This window comes from Bison bison, unplaced genomic scaffold (assembly GCF_000754665.1).
Source record: "Bison bison bison isolate TAMUID 2011002044 unplaced genomic scaffold, Bison_UMD1.0 scf7180017864367, whole genome shotgun sequence".
Lineage (NCBI taxonomy): Eukaryota > Metazoa > Chordata > Mammalia > Artiodactyla > Bovidae > Bison > Bison bison.
The window spans coordinates 495990-512792 of NW_011494939.1; the positions used below are offsets into that span (position 1 = coordinate 495990).

The 16803-nt window shown below is 39.3% G+C and overlaps 1 protein-coding gene across 1 annotated transcript in view; it reads left to right on the forward strand.

Annotated features, from left to right (window-relative positions):
* KCNMB2 (potassium large conductance calcium-activated channel, subfamily M, beta member 2) overlaps nucleotides 1–16803 on the forward strand; it is a 36861-nt gene that overhangs the window by 8381 nt on the left and 11677 nt on the right. Inside the window, exons 2-3 of the mRNA XM_010855607.1 lie at nucleotides 9005–9175; nucleotides 12105–12300. Of these exons, the coding sequence (XP_010853909.1) occupies nucleotides 9005–9175; nucleotides 12105–12300 (367 nt within the window). The remainder of the gene's footprint in view (nucleotides 1–9004; nucleotides 9176–12104; nucleotides 12301–16803) is intronic.

Consider the following 16803-nt stretch of genomic DNA (forward strand, 5'->3'; position numbering starts at 1 on the left):
CAGCGACCCCATGGACTGCAGCCCACCAGGCTCCTCCATCCATGGGATTTTCCAGGCAAGAGTACTGGAGTGGGGTGCCATTGCCTTCTCCAACTGTTGCACTAGAGCCAAGTAATGTGGTCAACACAAAGTCTCTTCTCAAAGGCTCTTTAGGTTACAAGGATATCCTATCTTATGCGAATGAGTCACATAATCTTCTATTCCTTCTATATTTTTCACTAAAGAATTGTATCAAATGTAATACGTTAATGGATCAGGTAAAAAGAAATGAGGATTAGATATTAAAGTATCATTGGGAAATTGATCTGGTAATTTAAAGGCAGGAGTAAAAACAAAGAACTTCTACTTTTGTTTCCATAATTTTACTCTCATCATTATTCTCTTATCCATAAAGTACTAAGATTTCCTGTGAATTAATAAGCTGACAATAATAACATTAGGTTCATAGACAAAACCCCTTATGTTAATTTTTATGACTCTATTAAGCATGACTGTCATTTGTTCCCATGAGCACATTTCTCCCAAAGGAACATATACTTTAAAAGAATGAAAACAGAATAATAATTAATCAAATTGAACCATATATATATATATATACACCTACTAGTTCAAAGGGAAAAAAAAAAAAAAAAACCATGAGATCTGGAACTAGTAGAAGATGAGGTTATACACACATCTCAAAAACACAGAAGACTTTGGCGGGCAGAAGGCAGAACAATAGCTGTTTGAACCCTTGCCACTCCCAGCTCAACCATATGAGATGACAGACCGAGTGCTCCTGGAGCAGAGATACATAGCAACTCTGCCTCTTTCAGCTCAGCTGGCATTCAGCAATCTATTTCCCCACAGATTCACTTCCTAGTACCTAACAGAAGGCACTTTTCCTTGAAGTCTGGAAACTAAAGCTCTCAGTGCCATTGAAGTTTGACATTTTTCTAGAAGGAATACTAAATACATTAGCAGTAAAATGCAGTGGGTGCTGATAGGAAGAGAAAAGCCAGGAGTCTCTTCTAGCCATGGTTCTCTGATTTATTTGGTTTCACTTGGCCATGGAGCCTCCCTGTGCTGGCTGCCTCACAACCTAAGCATATTGAAGCCATTTCTAGCCCACATAAAAGGAAAATACTTTGTGAGTATAATAAATGCAAGAGACTGAGCTTACAAAGGTGAATGCATTCTGGCTCTCACTCCTGAGCAGCTCAATATTCACTGGGCCAGAGAGGCATAAATATAAATAGTGTGCTAAGTATTACGGTTATTATGGTTATGTTTCTGAAGGGCCTCCCTCAAATACACATAATTCTTTATTCACACCTTCCTTCCTTCTCTTTCCTACACCTTCCTGTGCCCCTCACCTCTCTGACTGCTTTGTGACCCTTGGCAGACCTGTCTTCTTGCCCTTTCCTAGTTCTAAAACGCTAGCTAGGTTTTGTTTCTCTGACAACCTAAAGAGTCTCATTAAAATCCACAGTTCATGGTTATACAAATGATGTCTGGATCTAAACTTTCGTCTCCTCTACCACCTCTTTTTTTTTCAACTCCTGTTTATCTAACATCAGAAATGCTGGGAGAGCTTCGGAACCAGTCTCTTAGCCTCCAGGTATAAACCATCCCAAACGGTCAACCACACTAACATGAGGCATCTTTCTAAAGAAGCAGATCCCAACCTCTTTGGCACCAGGGACTGGTTTCTTGGAAGACAATTTCCCCAAGGACTGGGAAGGTGGGGATGGTTTGGGGATGATTCAAGTGCATTATATTTACTGTACACTTTATTTCTAATCTAATGTCACTGCTGATCTGACAGGAGGTTCAGGTCTGCAGCCTAGAGTTTGGGGACCCTTGTTCTAAAGTGCAACCTAATTATATCACTCTTACTAAATTCTTCTAGTGGCTCCTCTAACTTCAGAAGACATATAAGACCCTTTATCTCTGAACCCTGCTTATCTAATGAGTTCAATACCTGTCATCCTCCACCCACTGGATGCTGGAATCCAACCACATTCAGCTACCCTATCCTCTCACATTCTGTCTGGATACTATTCACCTTATCAATTGTTTGCTCATTGGAGACTTAATCCAGTCTCTTACTGGACCCTTTAACCATCACCACTTAAACCAAGTCATGGCCACATTGGTTTTATTAAACATAAATTAAAATCATTTATGCTCATAAATCAAAACATTTATGCTCATAAATCACAGTCCTGAGTCAATAAATCCATCACCAATCCACCAGTTGCCCCGTTCAAGGAATGCCCAATACAATGATAGCCATTTTGCCAAATATTAATCCATTTGCAAATTGACCTTTTTGGTGAATTTATCAAATTTAGTTATGCACCAAAAACACATTTCTGTGGATTAGCAGGGACCAAAAAGGCTTCAGGGAACCCAGATTTGGGGCCTTCAGACCCTCTGTTTCTCAGTCTCTACAATCATTGTCCCTCCGTCTCTCTGCCTGTCTGCCCTTCTGTCTGTGTTCCAGACACCCTCTGCCTCCAGGCTCCCCTGTTCTCTGGTCTTCCTCCCCTTTCCCCACCCAGCCATGCCCTACTGCTCTCTGTGTTCTTTGTTTCCTTTCCTCTCTGCCCCTGGGTTTCCCTCTCTCTAGGATCAGCAAGTTCGACTGCATTATGCTGATTCTGCTCTTCATTTTACCCCCAGGAGAGGGTCCCACCTGCTTTATCCAGATCCCTCCTGTTTCAATAACAGGACAAGAGCAGAGACAGATAAACATTTTGTTATAAGGACAAAACTGTTGTTGTTCAGTTGCTACGTCATGTCCAACCCTTTGCAACCCCATGAACTGCAGCACACCAGGCTTCCCAGTCCTTCACTGTCACCTGGAGTTTGCTCAAACTCATGTCCATTGAGTCAGTGATACCATCCAATCATCTCATCCTCTGTCTCCCCCTTCTCCTCTTGCCCTCAATCTTTCCCAGCATCAGGGTCTTTTCCAAAGGACAAAATAAAACTGTACAAATAAAACAATAGAAACTTCAAAAAGATATTAAAAATTCCCACCAAAATCAATGACTGTATTCTTATGAATAGTTAAAAGAAACAAATTTTTGTTAATTGATAAAGTTGCCAAATCTGTTAAAGTAGTCAATGTGAAACTTGCCACAAGAATTTCAGTGATGCTAAAATGTTAGCAAAACAGCAAATGACTCTAAAAAGGACTTGAAAAAAAAATCATTATACATGGAAAGGTTCCCAAGTGAAATGCTACATTTTTGCTATATTAGAAGAATATATTCATACACAGATTCCAAAAGATACATCTATGAATATATTCATAAGAATATGTTTATAAAGAGAATAAACCTCCCTAGGAAACTTACTTAGCTTTAAAAAAAATCAAACAGATCTTAAAATACTGTTGAAAAGAACATATTCATAAGAAGAATATAATTGAATTTACTTTTAAAATATCATTTAAAAATATTCATAAGAAAATATATTCATATCAATTTACTATACTTAAAACAATGCTCGTTAAAATAAGTCTTTTTCAAATCTGTGATTAAGTGGGCAAATTATTCATTTAGCAAAGTAATCCTTCAATAAACTGGCAAATGGGCTAATCTTGTACATCAGCCATTCAGTAACCGAAACTTCATCAAACTGGCCCCTAGCATGTTGACTTGCTTCCCTTCTGTACTCACTATAATAAGTCTCCTTATGATGCATTGTAATGATTGGGTCTCACCCAACTCCCTCAGGACATCTTATTCACTTTGTATTCCCAGAACTTGGCAGAAAATGTTTCATCTTATGAAGACTAAAATGTTGACAAATGAGTAAACAAATGAATTAATAAATGACCTTTACCCTACCTTAACCTGAAGTTTTCTTCCTGCAGGCTAAATACCAAGGTAATCTGAATTTAAATGGGTAAGCCCAATGAGAAAAAAAATTTTTGCACATTTCACATTTTATGTCCAAGTTTGTAAATGTACAGCCTCATAAATAATTTGCTTATGAATCATAGGAATAATACGAATCATAGGAATAATATCAGACTTTAAGCTTCTAGTAAAATATGGAACTTGAAATAAAATCGTATTGTGTCGACTATTTCTTGGGGTAAAAATATAGCTTTATTGGACAATCAAAATTTATATGCAAAATATTTTATTATACTTGAATTGGCCTTGTAGTTTTACGAATAACTCACATTCTCCCAAAGGATTTGGGCAGGATGCTCCATATATATGTAGAAAAGACTGCACATACGTGCTATTCATTGTTGCAAACACGTTTAAGTGTTGCTTTGTATTCACCATATTTATTCATGGTTCAGGATGAACCATGAAGCCACAACTGCTCCAACAGAGCTTAAATATACTGCTTTTCCAGGACATATCAAGGCTAGATTTCCTTCAGACTAACAAATTCAAATTCCTGCTCTGTACCTGCTGTTGCATATCCCTCATATTTGAAACTGATTTTGTAGTTGTGCCCCATACTCATCATTCCTCCTTAGAGGTCTACTTCAGTGAACTATACTAACCTTCTCTTATTTCTCCCCCAACCCCCTCGTAAGTAGATTCACAGAGAATAGACACAAAGGGTCAAAGAGAGATGAATCATCCACTCTGTTAGTCGTGGCAGTGTGTGCGTGTATGCTAAGTCACTTCAGTCGTGTCCAACTCTGTGCAACCCTATGGACTGTAGCCCACCAGGCTCCCCTGTCCATGGCATTCTCCAGGCAAGAGTAGTGGAGCGGGTTGCTATTCCCTTCTCCAGGGAATCTTCCCAACCCAGGGATCAAACCCATGTCTCCTGCAGCTCCTGCATTGCAGGCGGATTCTTTACTGCTGAGCCTCCTGGGAAGCCCCCATAGTGGCAGAGTAACAACCAGTATACAAGGCTTCCTTGTATGAAGCATGATGTTTAGGCCTGATACCCAAAATATAACATCATGTTCCTTCCCCCAGCTCTGAAGACAACTCGGCATGGGAGGGGCACCTCACTAACCCACTTAGTCTCAGACAGTGGGCACTCCCTCCCCAACCTGGGGCTTATAGAAGGCCGCTTATACCAGGCCTGAACAAAGGCAAGTGCAAGAGGATAGGGAAAGGATTGTGCCACAAGATCAATAAACAGTGATCTTCAAACCAACAAAAGGTAGGCAGGGCCTCTGACAGTCAGGATCTCATTTATCTCACCAATCAGATCAGTCACTCCTCACCTGAACTCAGGACACTATGTCTGTCAGGGAGAAAATCTATAAATGAACAATCAGCCTCTCCCTTCTTAGCCAAGGCAACAAAAGTCCCCTCTTTGGAATCCTGAAGAACAGGGAAATAAGGACCCCTGCTGTAACACCCTCTACCATTTCCCCAGTCACTCAAGCCAAGTTCTTGAGCATAAATCTAAACTATACCCTTTTTTTCACTTCCTCGTCATCCCCTATATTTTATCAGTCACCAAGTCCTAAAGTTTTGTCTCGTAGATATTTCTCCATACATCCTTTTCTCTCCATCTCTCCCACCTGATTCCTACATCGTGCCCTCATCAACCTTTGCCAGCACTGCAGTAACAATGCCCTAATTCTTTTTTCTGATTTAAGTCTGGTTCTGTCTTTAATCTAATCTCCACTCTTCAGCCAGAGTGATCATTCTGAAACTCAATTCTGTCATGTCACCCTCTACCAGCTTCCCATTAATTAAAGGGTAAAAGCCAAGCTCCTTAAATGGGCTACAAAAGCTCTTCATAACCTACTACCTTTCCAAAATTACTTGCCCCATTTTCACTGTCCCACACTCATCCTACTAATGGTAAAACTGGTATGGTTTCTTGCGGTCAGCAAGTAGTTGTAAATCTCCATCCTTTGTTCATGTGACTTCTTCTGTCTGAAATGCCCTTGGCTTCATGTCTCATTGGGTTAACTCTGATTCAATCTTGAATATTCTGTTTAAGGCATTTCTCCTCCAGCAAGGCTTCCCTGACCTCAATCCTTGCTCCCTGTCCTCATCCCTCAGGCTGGGAAAATTATTCCTCTTCTACACTCACTCTGTGAATGGCTCTGGCACTGAGTTTACTACCCTGTGTTGATTTTTTTTTTTTTTCATGTCGGTCTTCCTATTGGGTAAGGGCCACATGCCCAGAAACTAGAGATTACTGGCACTCAAAATAAGTTTGTGGACTATGTATTTTCTGTTGCTTCAAATCATTCATTCATCCTTTAACTTATCCATTAATTCAATTATCACTTACTGATGAATTTCATGAGTATGTCCTATCTCACTCACCCAGGTTCATTTTGCTGAATAATATCCTGATTTCCCAGATGTGTTTAGCCTGCGTGGAAACCAATCATTTTCCCTCTTCTCTACACATTCCAAAGCATGTGAAGAACATTTGTTAACTATTTCCAAATTGTGATTTGTTTTTAAATTACCCATTTGAATCATTTTTATATGCTTCTTGTTCTAGTGACAGAACTGACTGATTACTCTGCGTCTTTTTATGGGTATAGACTGGTATAAGTGATGCAGTGGAACAGCCTACTATTCTGTATCTGAGACTGTGCTTCCTCCTTTCTGGCTTCCACCTGCAAGAAATTCAAATCTCAGTATAGTCATTAGAATTAAATACATGTTGATAAATAACAACAGGGAAGTAACATCAGTTTATTATTTTACAGCAGGTCTTTGAAGCCATTCAGACTGCCTTTTCTTGTTTCTAAGTCTGGCTTTAGATGAATGGGCACTGATTTTTTTTTTATTCAGGTTCATAGAGAATAAAGTTTAAGAGCTTTCATATAAGTCTTATATTTTCCAAATAAAATCTCAGAAAAGAATGGGGAAACTTAGGGAATGGGTGGTGGCCAGTCTGTGGAAGTCAGAGGCAGGGCAAACCAGCTTGTCCAGAAGCACTGGGCTTGGGAGCTGGAGAGTAATGAAAATGACAGGCTCTCAGAGCTTCTTCCTCATCCACTCGATGAGGAGAAAGAATGGCCAAGAGTGACTGAGAGTAGGGAGGAGCTGGGAAGGCATGGCCATGAAAAGACGAGGAACAAAGGCCTCTATTCAGCTATGATCCTCCTACTACAAAGGACCCACTCCTCGAGGAAAAAATTTGTATAAACTATATCATGAAGAAAACTTTTAAATAATAATGACAATAAGCTAATTGGTTAATTTTTTACTTCAGTAACCAGATTGATATGTGTGTGTGTTAGTCACTCAATCGTGTCTGACTCTTTGCCACCCCATGGGATTCTCCAGGCAAGAATACTTGGGTGGGTTGCCATTTCCTTCTCCAGGGGATCTTCCTAACCCAGAGATCAAACCCAGGTCTCCTGAATTGCAGGCAGATTGTTTACTATCTAAGCCACCAAAGAAAATTAATATATACTCTTCCTTAAACACTTTTGGAAACATGCTATGTGGGTGCTCTCACCCTTCTGCAGGGAATCAAAATATCTTAACAACCAGCCCAGAATGAACATGCCACCAGAATGTATGCCTGCTGTTAACTCCAGTAAGGCCATCCTGGAGCATGAAGCTGAATAGAAGCCCCAAATATACATACAATTATACAAATAACAGATATCTCTTTCCTCCTCTGCAAAGTTCCACATTGGATTCTAGTTCTTTTTCAAGCAAGCAGAGTGACTTGTCATGAAAATTTGAAAGGAAAATCTGAAGTCTGTCTCATGCATGTTGACTTTTCATCTGAGGATTAAAATAAAAATGGCATGAGTTTTTTCCTTCATTTTCATCATTCTATCTGTCCTCCTCTCTATTCCCGGGCCCTGAAAACTGGCCACTCCCCCACCAAACTCAGTCCTGCACCCTAAAATCCAAAGCTCCCTTCTCAAAACAGAAACCGGAGACGATCCCCATGGCTCCTTGCTCTCCTGCCTTCCCAGAATCCCTGCCTTCCTGCCTATACTTTTCCCATCTCTCTCCCACCAGCCAGCACCTCCAGCAATTTTTCACTTCTTTTCTGCCTTCTCCTTCAGACCTAGTTTCAAATTCAACCCTCCACTAAGAAGCTTTTTACTTCATTCACTCCTTTGCCATTCTGTCTTTTAGGAATTCTTTGGAGAAAACAGCAGTTTGGTATGTTCTGATGTCCATGTCATAAAGCTGTAGCTCCCCACACCATTTTTATATGGGAACATTTGTTAAATACTTCAAGTCAGTCATTCTCCACCTACTTATGTCATCTTATTTAACCATAACAGTGTAGTTACACATTATATCCACTTTTCAAGGAACTAGGAATTAGAATAAGGAAGTTGTAGAGCTCACACAGCTAGTAAGCCATGAAATCAGGTTTTGAACTAGGAGACAGTGACTCCAATCTGTTTTGTTTTTTTAATCATTGAAAAATTTTACAGATAGTAATAAAACTATCCAAACTTTTGGAGTCTGGCCTTGATCTGACTAACATTTTTGTAAACTTGCTTAAATGTTTACCGTACAAGAAAAGAAGGCTGGGTCACCACTGGACGTCTCCACATTTCTAACAAATCTCAAGTCAACAGAGCTCTAAGCAACCCTATGCTTAAGAATGTTAACCAGACTAAATTCTGTCTATTACTACTGAGGGAAAGTAAAACATTAATTTGATAGTTTACTGATATATGTTGCCATTTATTTGAAGTAATGTTCCATTAGGTATTAGGGCTATAGAAAGATCAGTGATGATCAGCTGGGGGTTGGCAAAGGAAACAAACCCAAAGCATTATCTAAACAACTGAGGGCACTGCTTTCTTTCTTCAGACTTAGAAAAAAGAAAAAGTATTGACAGCTAGACATACACCCCAAGTAAAGATGGGAGACTTGTTTCTGCTCAGGGTTGGGCGTGTGTATGTGTTGGGATGCAGTGGTCACGTGCTGGGGTCCAACTGCACTCAGGCAGGTTTGGAGGGCCCCTCTCGATCTCTCTGCCTTGGGAAGGCCTGTGCAGAGACTTATTCTTTAGGGCTGTAGTGACTAACTGTGAACTTCATGTAAAACTGTATTATTTTCAATCTCAGAAATATTTACCAAAAAATCAGGGACCACGACCTCCTGGACAAAAGGAAAACTGTCACAGCACTGAAAGCAGGAGAGGACCGGGCCATTCTCCTGGGACTGGCCATGATGGTGTGCTCCATCATGATGTACTTTCTGCTGGGAATCACACTCCTGCGCTCATACATGCAGAGGTAACACCCCTGGGTGCTTGGGATGCTGTCTTTTGTCTTCCTTCTCCATCCTCCCACACAGCTTACCAATTCCGAGGTCCTCTTTCTTACTTTCTTTGCTATGAACCACTTAGAGCAGTGCCTGGCACATACTACTGTCAATGAAGTTATCTAATAATAACAATAAAAATAGCTCTATGTGTAAACCACCTACTATGTGCCAGGGACTTGCCGTACATTACTTTTTAAATTTTCACAACTATTCTATAAGGTAAGTATATATATACTCATAAAATTAGCAAAATTGAGGTTCAAGAAAGATCTAATATGCAGTGTCATTATTGTTGTTCAGTCACTAAGTCATGTCCAATTCTTACAACCCCATGGACTGGAGCCCGCCAGGTTCCTCTGTCCATGGGACTTCTCAGGCTAGAATACTGAAGTGGATGGTCATTTCCTTCTCCAGGGGATATTCCTGACCCAGGGATCAAACCCAGGTCTCTAGCATTAGCAGGCGGATTCTTTACTAGTGAGCCAGCTTTAGTATTTGGCAGGAAGAGCCAAGGTTCAAACCTACATCCTGTTAATTTCAGAATCCCTGTTCTTGGCTCTTAACACCTCTGTCCATTCTCCACCCGCGTTCCTTTTCCTCCACAGCCCTCTCTTCCATCACCCCACACACTAGCAGTTCTCAGCTGCACATTTCAACTTCCTGAGAATCTTTTTAAAATATTGACACCCAGGCCCCACCACCATCATTCCATAATGTCAGATTTAATTGGTCTGGAGTGGGACCCAGTCACCAGTAACTTTTTAAGTTCCCCAGGTGATTCTAACAGGCTGAAAAACACTGCTATGCACTTTTTCAAAATTAATAATCTAGTTTTATTGGGGGATAATTGCTTTACAATATTGTGTTGATTTCTGCCATATATCAACATGAATCAGCCATAGGTATACATACGTCCCCTCCCTCTAAAATCTCCCTCCCACCTCCCACCTCATCCCACCCCTCTACATTATCGCAAGGAGCTCAAATCTGGTGTTCTTCTAAAATAACAGATTTTGAACTTTTCTTATTTAAGTATTTCCCCTGGGTTTACCAAACAGATAGAGACAAACACTGAGTTGGCACGTGTGTTCCCCCTTAGTAAGCCACGAAACTCCCCAGTGTTTCTAGCTGTTGTCCATATTGGACACTCTGAGCATGGGAAAGCCCAGCATTGCTTAACTAATCAAGAAAGTCTCATGACGCTTCAGTTTAAAGAAATGAGGCCCTTTCAAATGAAAAACTGAGGTTTCAATCCAAAAGAGAATCAAACCATTTTGTGGCATTCATTTCCCCACTTAAATTAATACTTTCATTTTAGAAGCAAATCTAGTTGAAACACAGTAATTTGCTAAAATTAAGGCGTCATCTTTCCCATTTATGGCTGCTCTACTCTTTCTCTGATGCTTTCAGCTCTACTCCTTCTCAGTGAAGGCATGGATGCCTCGGGCCGCAGAGTTCACTGATTTCAAAACCGTTTTCCAATACTCACAAATGCTTAGCACCATCTAAGACTTTTTTTTTCTTCCTTGTATAAGCAAAATCTGACCACTCAAGTCCCCAGAAAATTTGCCACACCAGAGGGGGTCAGGGCTTGAATCCTGGCTCTGTACAAAATTGGACATGAAAAGGGAGCCTTATTAACACATGTCCAGCAAAAAGAAGAGCTATTAATCTGCAAAGAAACATGCTATTTTCTAATCACTCTGGTAATCAGTTTATATCCAGAAGTGAAACATCGATTCGGGGTACATTACTTCCTAATCACAATTATTACTCTTGATCACAAAATTATAAATAGTTTAGAATGAAAAGCTGACCAATGGGCAGCTCGAGGGGTTTTCTTCGTTTGTTTGTTTAATCTTTCTAACTGAGAGGTCTCAGGACATGGATAGGAATCCGCTAAGCTCATATAATAGCCTCTTTTCCACTGTGGGGGAGCAGTGCAGTACCACACAATGGGCCTGGGCTTTAGAGAAATACAGGACTGGGTGGAGTCACAATTTCCACCACCTAGGAGCTATGTGTTTTTGCACGCATTTGACTTCTCTGACCGTCAATTCACTCTCCTTTAAAAGAATTTCATATCCAACATATAAGACAAAAAAGACAATGTATGTAAAGCATCAATTAGGATGAAAGGGGTACAATAACTGATGGCTCTTGGTATAATCAAAAGGTGAAGTTATCTTTTCTCCATTTTTAGGAAGACCTTAAAGAAATGCATCATTGCCCTTTCACCTATCGCACCAGACCTTAAGCCCCTCCACCCTTCCTTCATCTCTCCTCCCCTTCTCCCTTACATCTTCTCTGCCTGCAAAGTAGGCAGGCATTGTGAGGCGAGGACCAAGGCGTGATAGGAAGCAGGTTACAACGTAGAAATGCAGGGTGGGTACAGGCTCTGATGTAAAAAGATGCTGCCTTACCCTTACTGGTGAATTTTATAAGGAAAAAAATCTAATTTAAATCAAGCATTGGAAAAGATGATACTATATTTGATAGAAATCATTGGAAAAGTTCTCAGATGCCAGGCAAAATTTATCTATGTTTATATTGTAGTTAGCTTGTGGCTCAGCTGGTAAAGAATCCGCCTGCAATGTGGGAGACCTGGGTTCAATCCCTGGGTTGGGAAGATCCTCTGGAGAAGGGAAAGGCTACCCACTCCAGATTCTGACCTGGACAATTCTATGGACTGTATAGTCCATCGGGTTGCAAAGAGTTGGACATGATTGAACAACTTTCACTTTGACAAAGCTGCTCTATGCAAAGGCATACACGTTACAAGTAGGTTGTATTATAGATTTGGAAGATTCTTCAGGTCAAGGAACTGACAAGTGATCTCCTCTGCTTCCAGTTTCTGTGCCCTTAGCATCTGTGCTTACTCTTCTCCTCTCTATGTAGTGTATGGACCGAGGAGGCTCAGTGCACCTTGCTGAATGCATCCATCACAGAAACATTTAACTGCTCCTTCAGTTGTGGTCCGGACTGCTGGAAACTCTCTCAGTATCCCTGCCTACAGGTGTATGTTAACCTGACTTCTTCCGGTGAAAAGCTCCTTCTCTACCACACAGAAGAGACAATAAAAATCAATCAGAAGGTAGGAGCTTGGCACACACTGCATCTCATTCACCCTCATGTAGCTCCACACCAGTTCATCTCTCTCTGTAGTTCCTCTGTGCCAGCGTTTCAAAGCAAACATGCCACTACAAAGTCGACCTTGCCTCATCCAGTCACAGAGTTCATTGCACTACTTGACCCTTGCTTGAGAAACATTTATTTTCTGTGCAAGTCATGGTCAAACCAGTCCCCATTGTGTAGCAGTGAAGGTTTAGCCTTTACATCCATTTAGAAGGGTAAACATCATATCCTTATTGATACACAAATAGATTAAATTTTTCAAAGCAAATGTGAAGCTTAATCAGAGTTATATAAGCCAAAAAAAAAAACAAAAACCCAACAGGTATTTGTCATATACCTGGGAACCATGGAGTTAAATTGTATTTTGCTTTTCCAAGGTCATTGTCACTTAGTTCTATGGTCTTGGAGATGTAACTTAACCTCTCTGAGCCCCAGTATCTTCTTCTCTAAAAAGGTAATAACAATGACCATCTTGCAAGGTCATTGTGAGAATGAGAAGAGAGTACAGAGAGTGCCCAGCAAAGCACAGGCAAGACCTTCAATCCATGGTCACAGTATGTGTGCCTGTGCCTATTTCTTCATATATGTTAGGTTCATCGAGGCTGAATTTTCCAGCACTAATATATTCAAATGCACCTGTTAAATGTTTAGTATCTCTGCATTAAAGCTGCAAATAAAACTTGCATTTAAAAGGTCTGGGATAACCAGTAAAGTGTCAGCAGAATCAACCTGCCATTATCAATTTTAAGTTAAATACATTGTGTTTTCGATTTATGGCAGCAGTATTTTCATATGCCAAGACAACCTGATGCCATTCTCTAATAGGACAATTGGCCCTCGTCACCAGGATACAACTCTCACAACTCTAGTCTTTCTTGTAAAAACTCTACAATTATCAGCAGTTAAATGATACAGATTATATGTATTGAAAAAACTCAATAGCTGTGGAGCATGGTACTAGAACATAGGATTTGCTTTCTGATATATTAACACAAATAAGGAAACACTTGCCTTTTGGTTACATTAACTTAAAAGAATTCTTGCAAATATCTCTGAAGACACAAGGTCAGCTCTGATTTCATTTGTGGAAAAGAACACAAACAATACCAGTCTTAATCCTATTCTACAAATATACATAGCTAGTTCTCCCACAAAATATGTTTTTCGAGATCCCTCAAGTCAAGTTTTTAAATAAAAACTGACCTGTAATTATGGATACTTATAAAATTCTCAAATCTCCAAGAAATTGAAAATTGGCCAAAACTGAATAGACATGAAAAACTGAAACATATTTCCATTTTCTTGTCTTGATGTTTTATTAGTACAGCCCTGTGAATGCAATATGTAAGCTATAAACTGGGAGTGAAACTACCATAGAAAGTCTCCGCTAAAATTTTAGAACCAGTATTTTGTCTGCCGTCAGCATGATACTAGGTCATCGTTTAGTTTATTTACCTTGTTTTTAACTGTGAGACATGCAAGAAATGACAAAGTGCAGCTTAAGCACCTATAGAGATCCTCTAAGGAATTACTATGAAAGCAAAGAAATAAAACATGTCCTGCACTGCAGGAAATCAGAACCTTACAGTTCTGATGACTAACGCCATCAGAAAGCACCTTCTCATTCATTTATTGGCATTTTTAATATCTTTTTTTGTACAATGTCTGTTCAAGTCCCTTGTTTTCTATTGAATTGATTCCATTGGATTGTTTCTTCTTAGTACTCATTATAGGAATTATTTAAATCTAGATGCAAACTTTCCTTGATTGTTGTGTTGCAAATATCTTCTCTGGATATGAAATGTCTTTTCACTCTCTCTCTTAATGATGTATTTGAATGAAAGAAATTTCTAATTTTAGTGCAACCAAATCTTGTCCTTGTCAATATTTATTTTTCTTTTCTTTTTTCCTTTCTTTCTTCTTTCTCTTCCTCTTTCTTTCTTTCCTTTTCTTTTTTTTTCCCAATCGTTTGACTGTCCTGCTGTCTGTTTAAAAAGTCTTTACCTATCCAGAAGTCATGAAGCCATTCTCCCAAATTATCTTCTAGAAATGTTATTTTTTTTTCTTTCACATTTTGAGTATAATCTGCCTGGAATTGATTTTCATGCAAGAGTCACGTTTCTAGATTTTCTTTTTATTCATATGGACAATCATTTGCCCAAGTCCGTTTATGAAAAGACCACCCTTTCCTCACTGGATTATTTTTATGATTCCATTTTCCCCTTGATTTTCTTGGAAGTTATCTGTTCTATTACTGTTCTTTTAGTGTTTAGTCATTACAACTTGAAATCTTGACTAATCAAGGCTATTAAAACATTTTACCTTCATTTATTCTCTTTTCAAGTTACATATTATCATTTTTATTCTATATGTACCTTAAGCCCATGTAGATATTATATTGCTTTTGTATATGCTGCTGCTGCTAAGTCGCTTCAGTTGTGTCCGACTCTGTGTGACCCCATGGACTGCAGCCCACCAGGCTCCTCCGTCCATGGGATTTTCCAGGCAAGAGTCCTGGAGGGGGTTGCTATTGCCTTCTCCAGCTTTTATATATCTTAGTTATCTATTTAGATGTGTCTTCTTCATTCCTTCTTTTATCTTTGGTCTTCTGTCTGGATCATTTTTTTCTACTTCCTGAAGAACATTCTTTAATATTTAGTACAATATCTTCTCTAAAGAAATCTCTGAAAGTATTCATTTGTCTGAAAATATTTTTGTTTCATTCTCAAAGTTTCTATTCATTGAGTATATAATTCTAAGTTGGCTGTTTTTTTGTTTCTGTACATTGAAAACATTCCATTGTCTTCTGGTAAGAATTATAACTATTTGGAAATCAGCTCTCAGTCTAATTGCTACTTCTTTGAAGGTAATCTTGGTCTGGTTTAAAGATTATTTTCTCTAATTCTTCACAGTTGAACTACTATTATGTGCCAAAGTGAACATTTATTTCTATCTTGCCTGCTTAGTGTTCCAAGGGCCTCTCCTGCTGTTCCTTGATGTTCTTTGACAATTTTAGGGGGTCTTCAGTCATTATCTCATCAATATTTCCTCTGCTCTCATTCTTTCCTGCTTCTCCTTTTTAGACTCCAATGGACCATGTTAGGCATTCTCATTATATCCCCTGTATAACTTCCTGTCTCTTTAGTTTTTCCCTCCTTTTGTCTCTCTGTGCTTCTTTCTAGATATTGACCTATCTTCTGATTTGCAATTCTTTCCTCAGCTCTGACAAATCTATCATTAAACCCATAATCCATTGAGCTCTTAATTTCTCTCACTGTATTTTTCATTTCTAGAATACCTGTTTCAATCTTATTTTACACTTTCTAGTTTTCTGCAATATTCTAATTTTTGTCTTTTAAATTCTTCAATATTAAAAGTAAAACTGTAGTTATTTTAAAGTTTATTTTGATAACTTCAAGAAATCTGAAGACCCTATGGGCCTCTTCTATTTTTTGTTTCTTGATTGTTTTCATGCTGCATTGTAATGTCTGGCTATTTTTTATTAGATGTCAGATATCATATCTGAAAAAATATTTATAAAAACAATTTTAAGCCTAGTTTGATGTCATGATCTCATCTTTTCCAAAACTTATTTCCATTTGCTTTTGCAAGGCCCCTACCTACAAATCATGATCACCTCATTCTGACTACAACAACTGAAATATTCAAGTTTGAGCTGAAGTCCCTGTGAGGACCTATCTTCTTCAGGTTGACCATCACTCCTAGGATGCTGCCTTGAACTGTCCCAACCCAAGTGAATATGGGCCCACATTTGATAGGCTGTAATGATAATTCCTACCCCTAGCTCTACAAGGCTATCAACAATTCCATCCAGCCCTCTGGGATCTCAGTCCCTTTTAGAATCAACAGACACTCCAAGGGGAAAGGTAACACCAAACAGTAGGCTCACCTTCTTGGCCCAGTGATTCTTCACTCTCTGGTTAGCTGTCCTCTGCCTTTAATTAGAAGTATAATACGTACATTGAAAATACTAATAATAAATGCTGGAGAGGGTGTGGAGAAAAGGGAACCCTTTTACACTGTTGGTGGGAATGCAAACTAGTACAGCCACTATGGAGAACAGTGTGGAGATTCCTTAAAAAACTGGAAATAGAACTGCCTTATGATCCAGCAACCCCACTGCTGGGCATACACACTGAGGAAACCAGAAGGGAAAGAGACACGTGTACCCCAATGTTCATCGCAGCACTGTTTATAATAGCCAAGACATGGAAGCAACCTAGATGTCCATCAGCAGATGAATGGATAAGAAAGCTGTGGTACATATACACAATGGAGTATTACTCAGCCATTAAAAAGAATACATTTGAATCAGTTCTGATGAGGTGGATAAAACTGGAGCCTATTATACAGAGTGAAGTAAGCCAGAAGGAAAAACATAAATACAGTATACTAACGCATATCTATGGAATTTAGAAAGATGGTAACAATAACCCGGTGT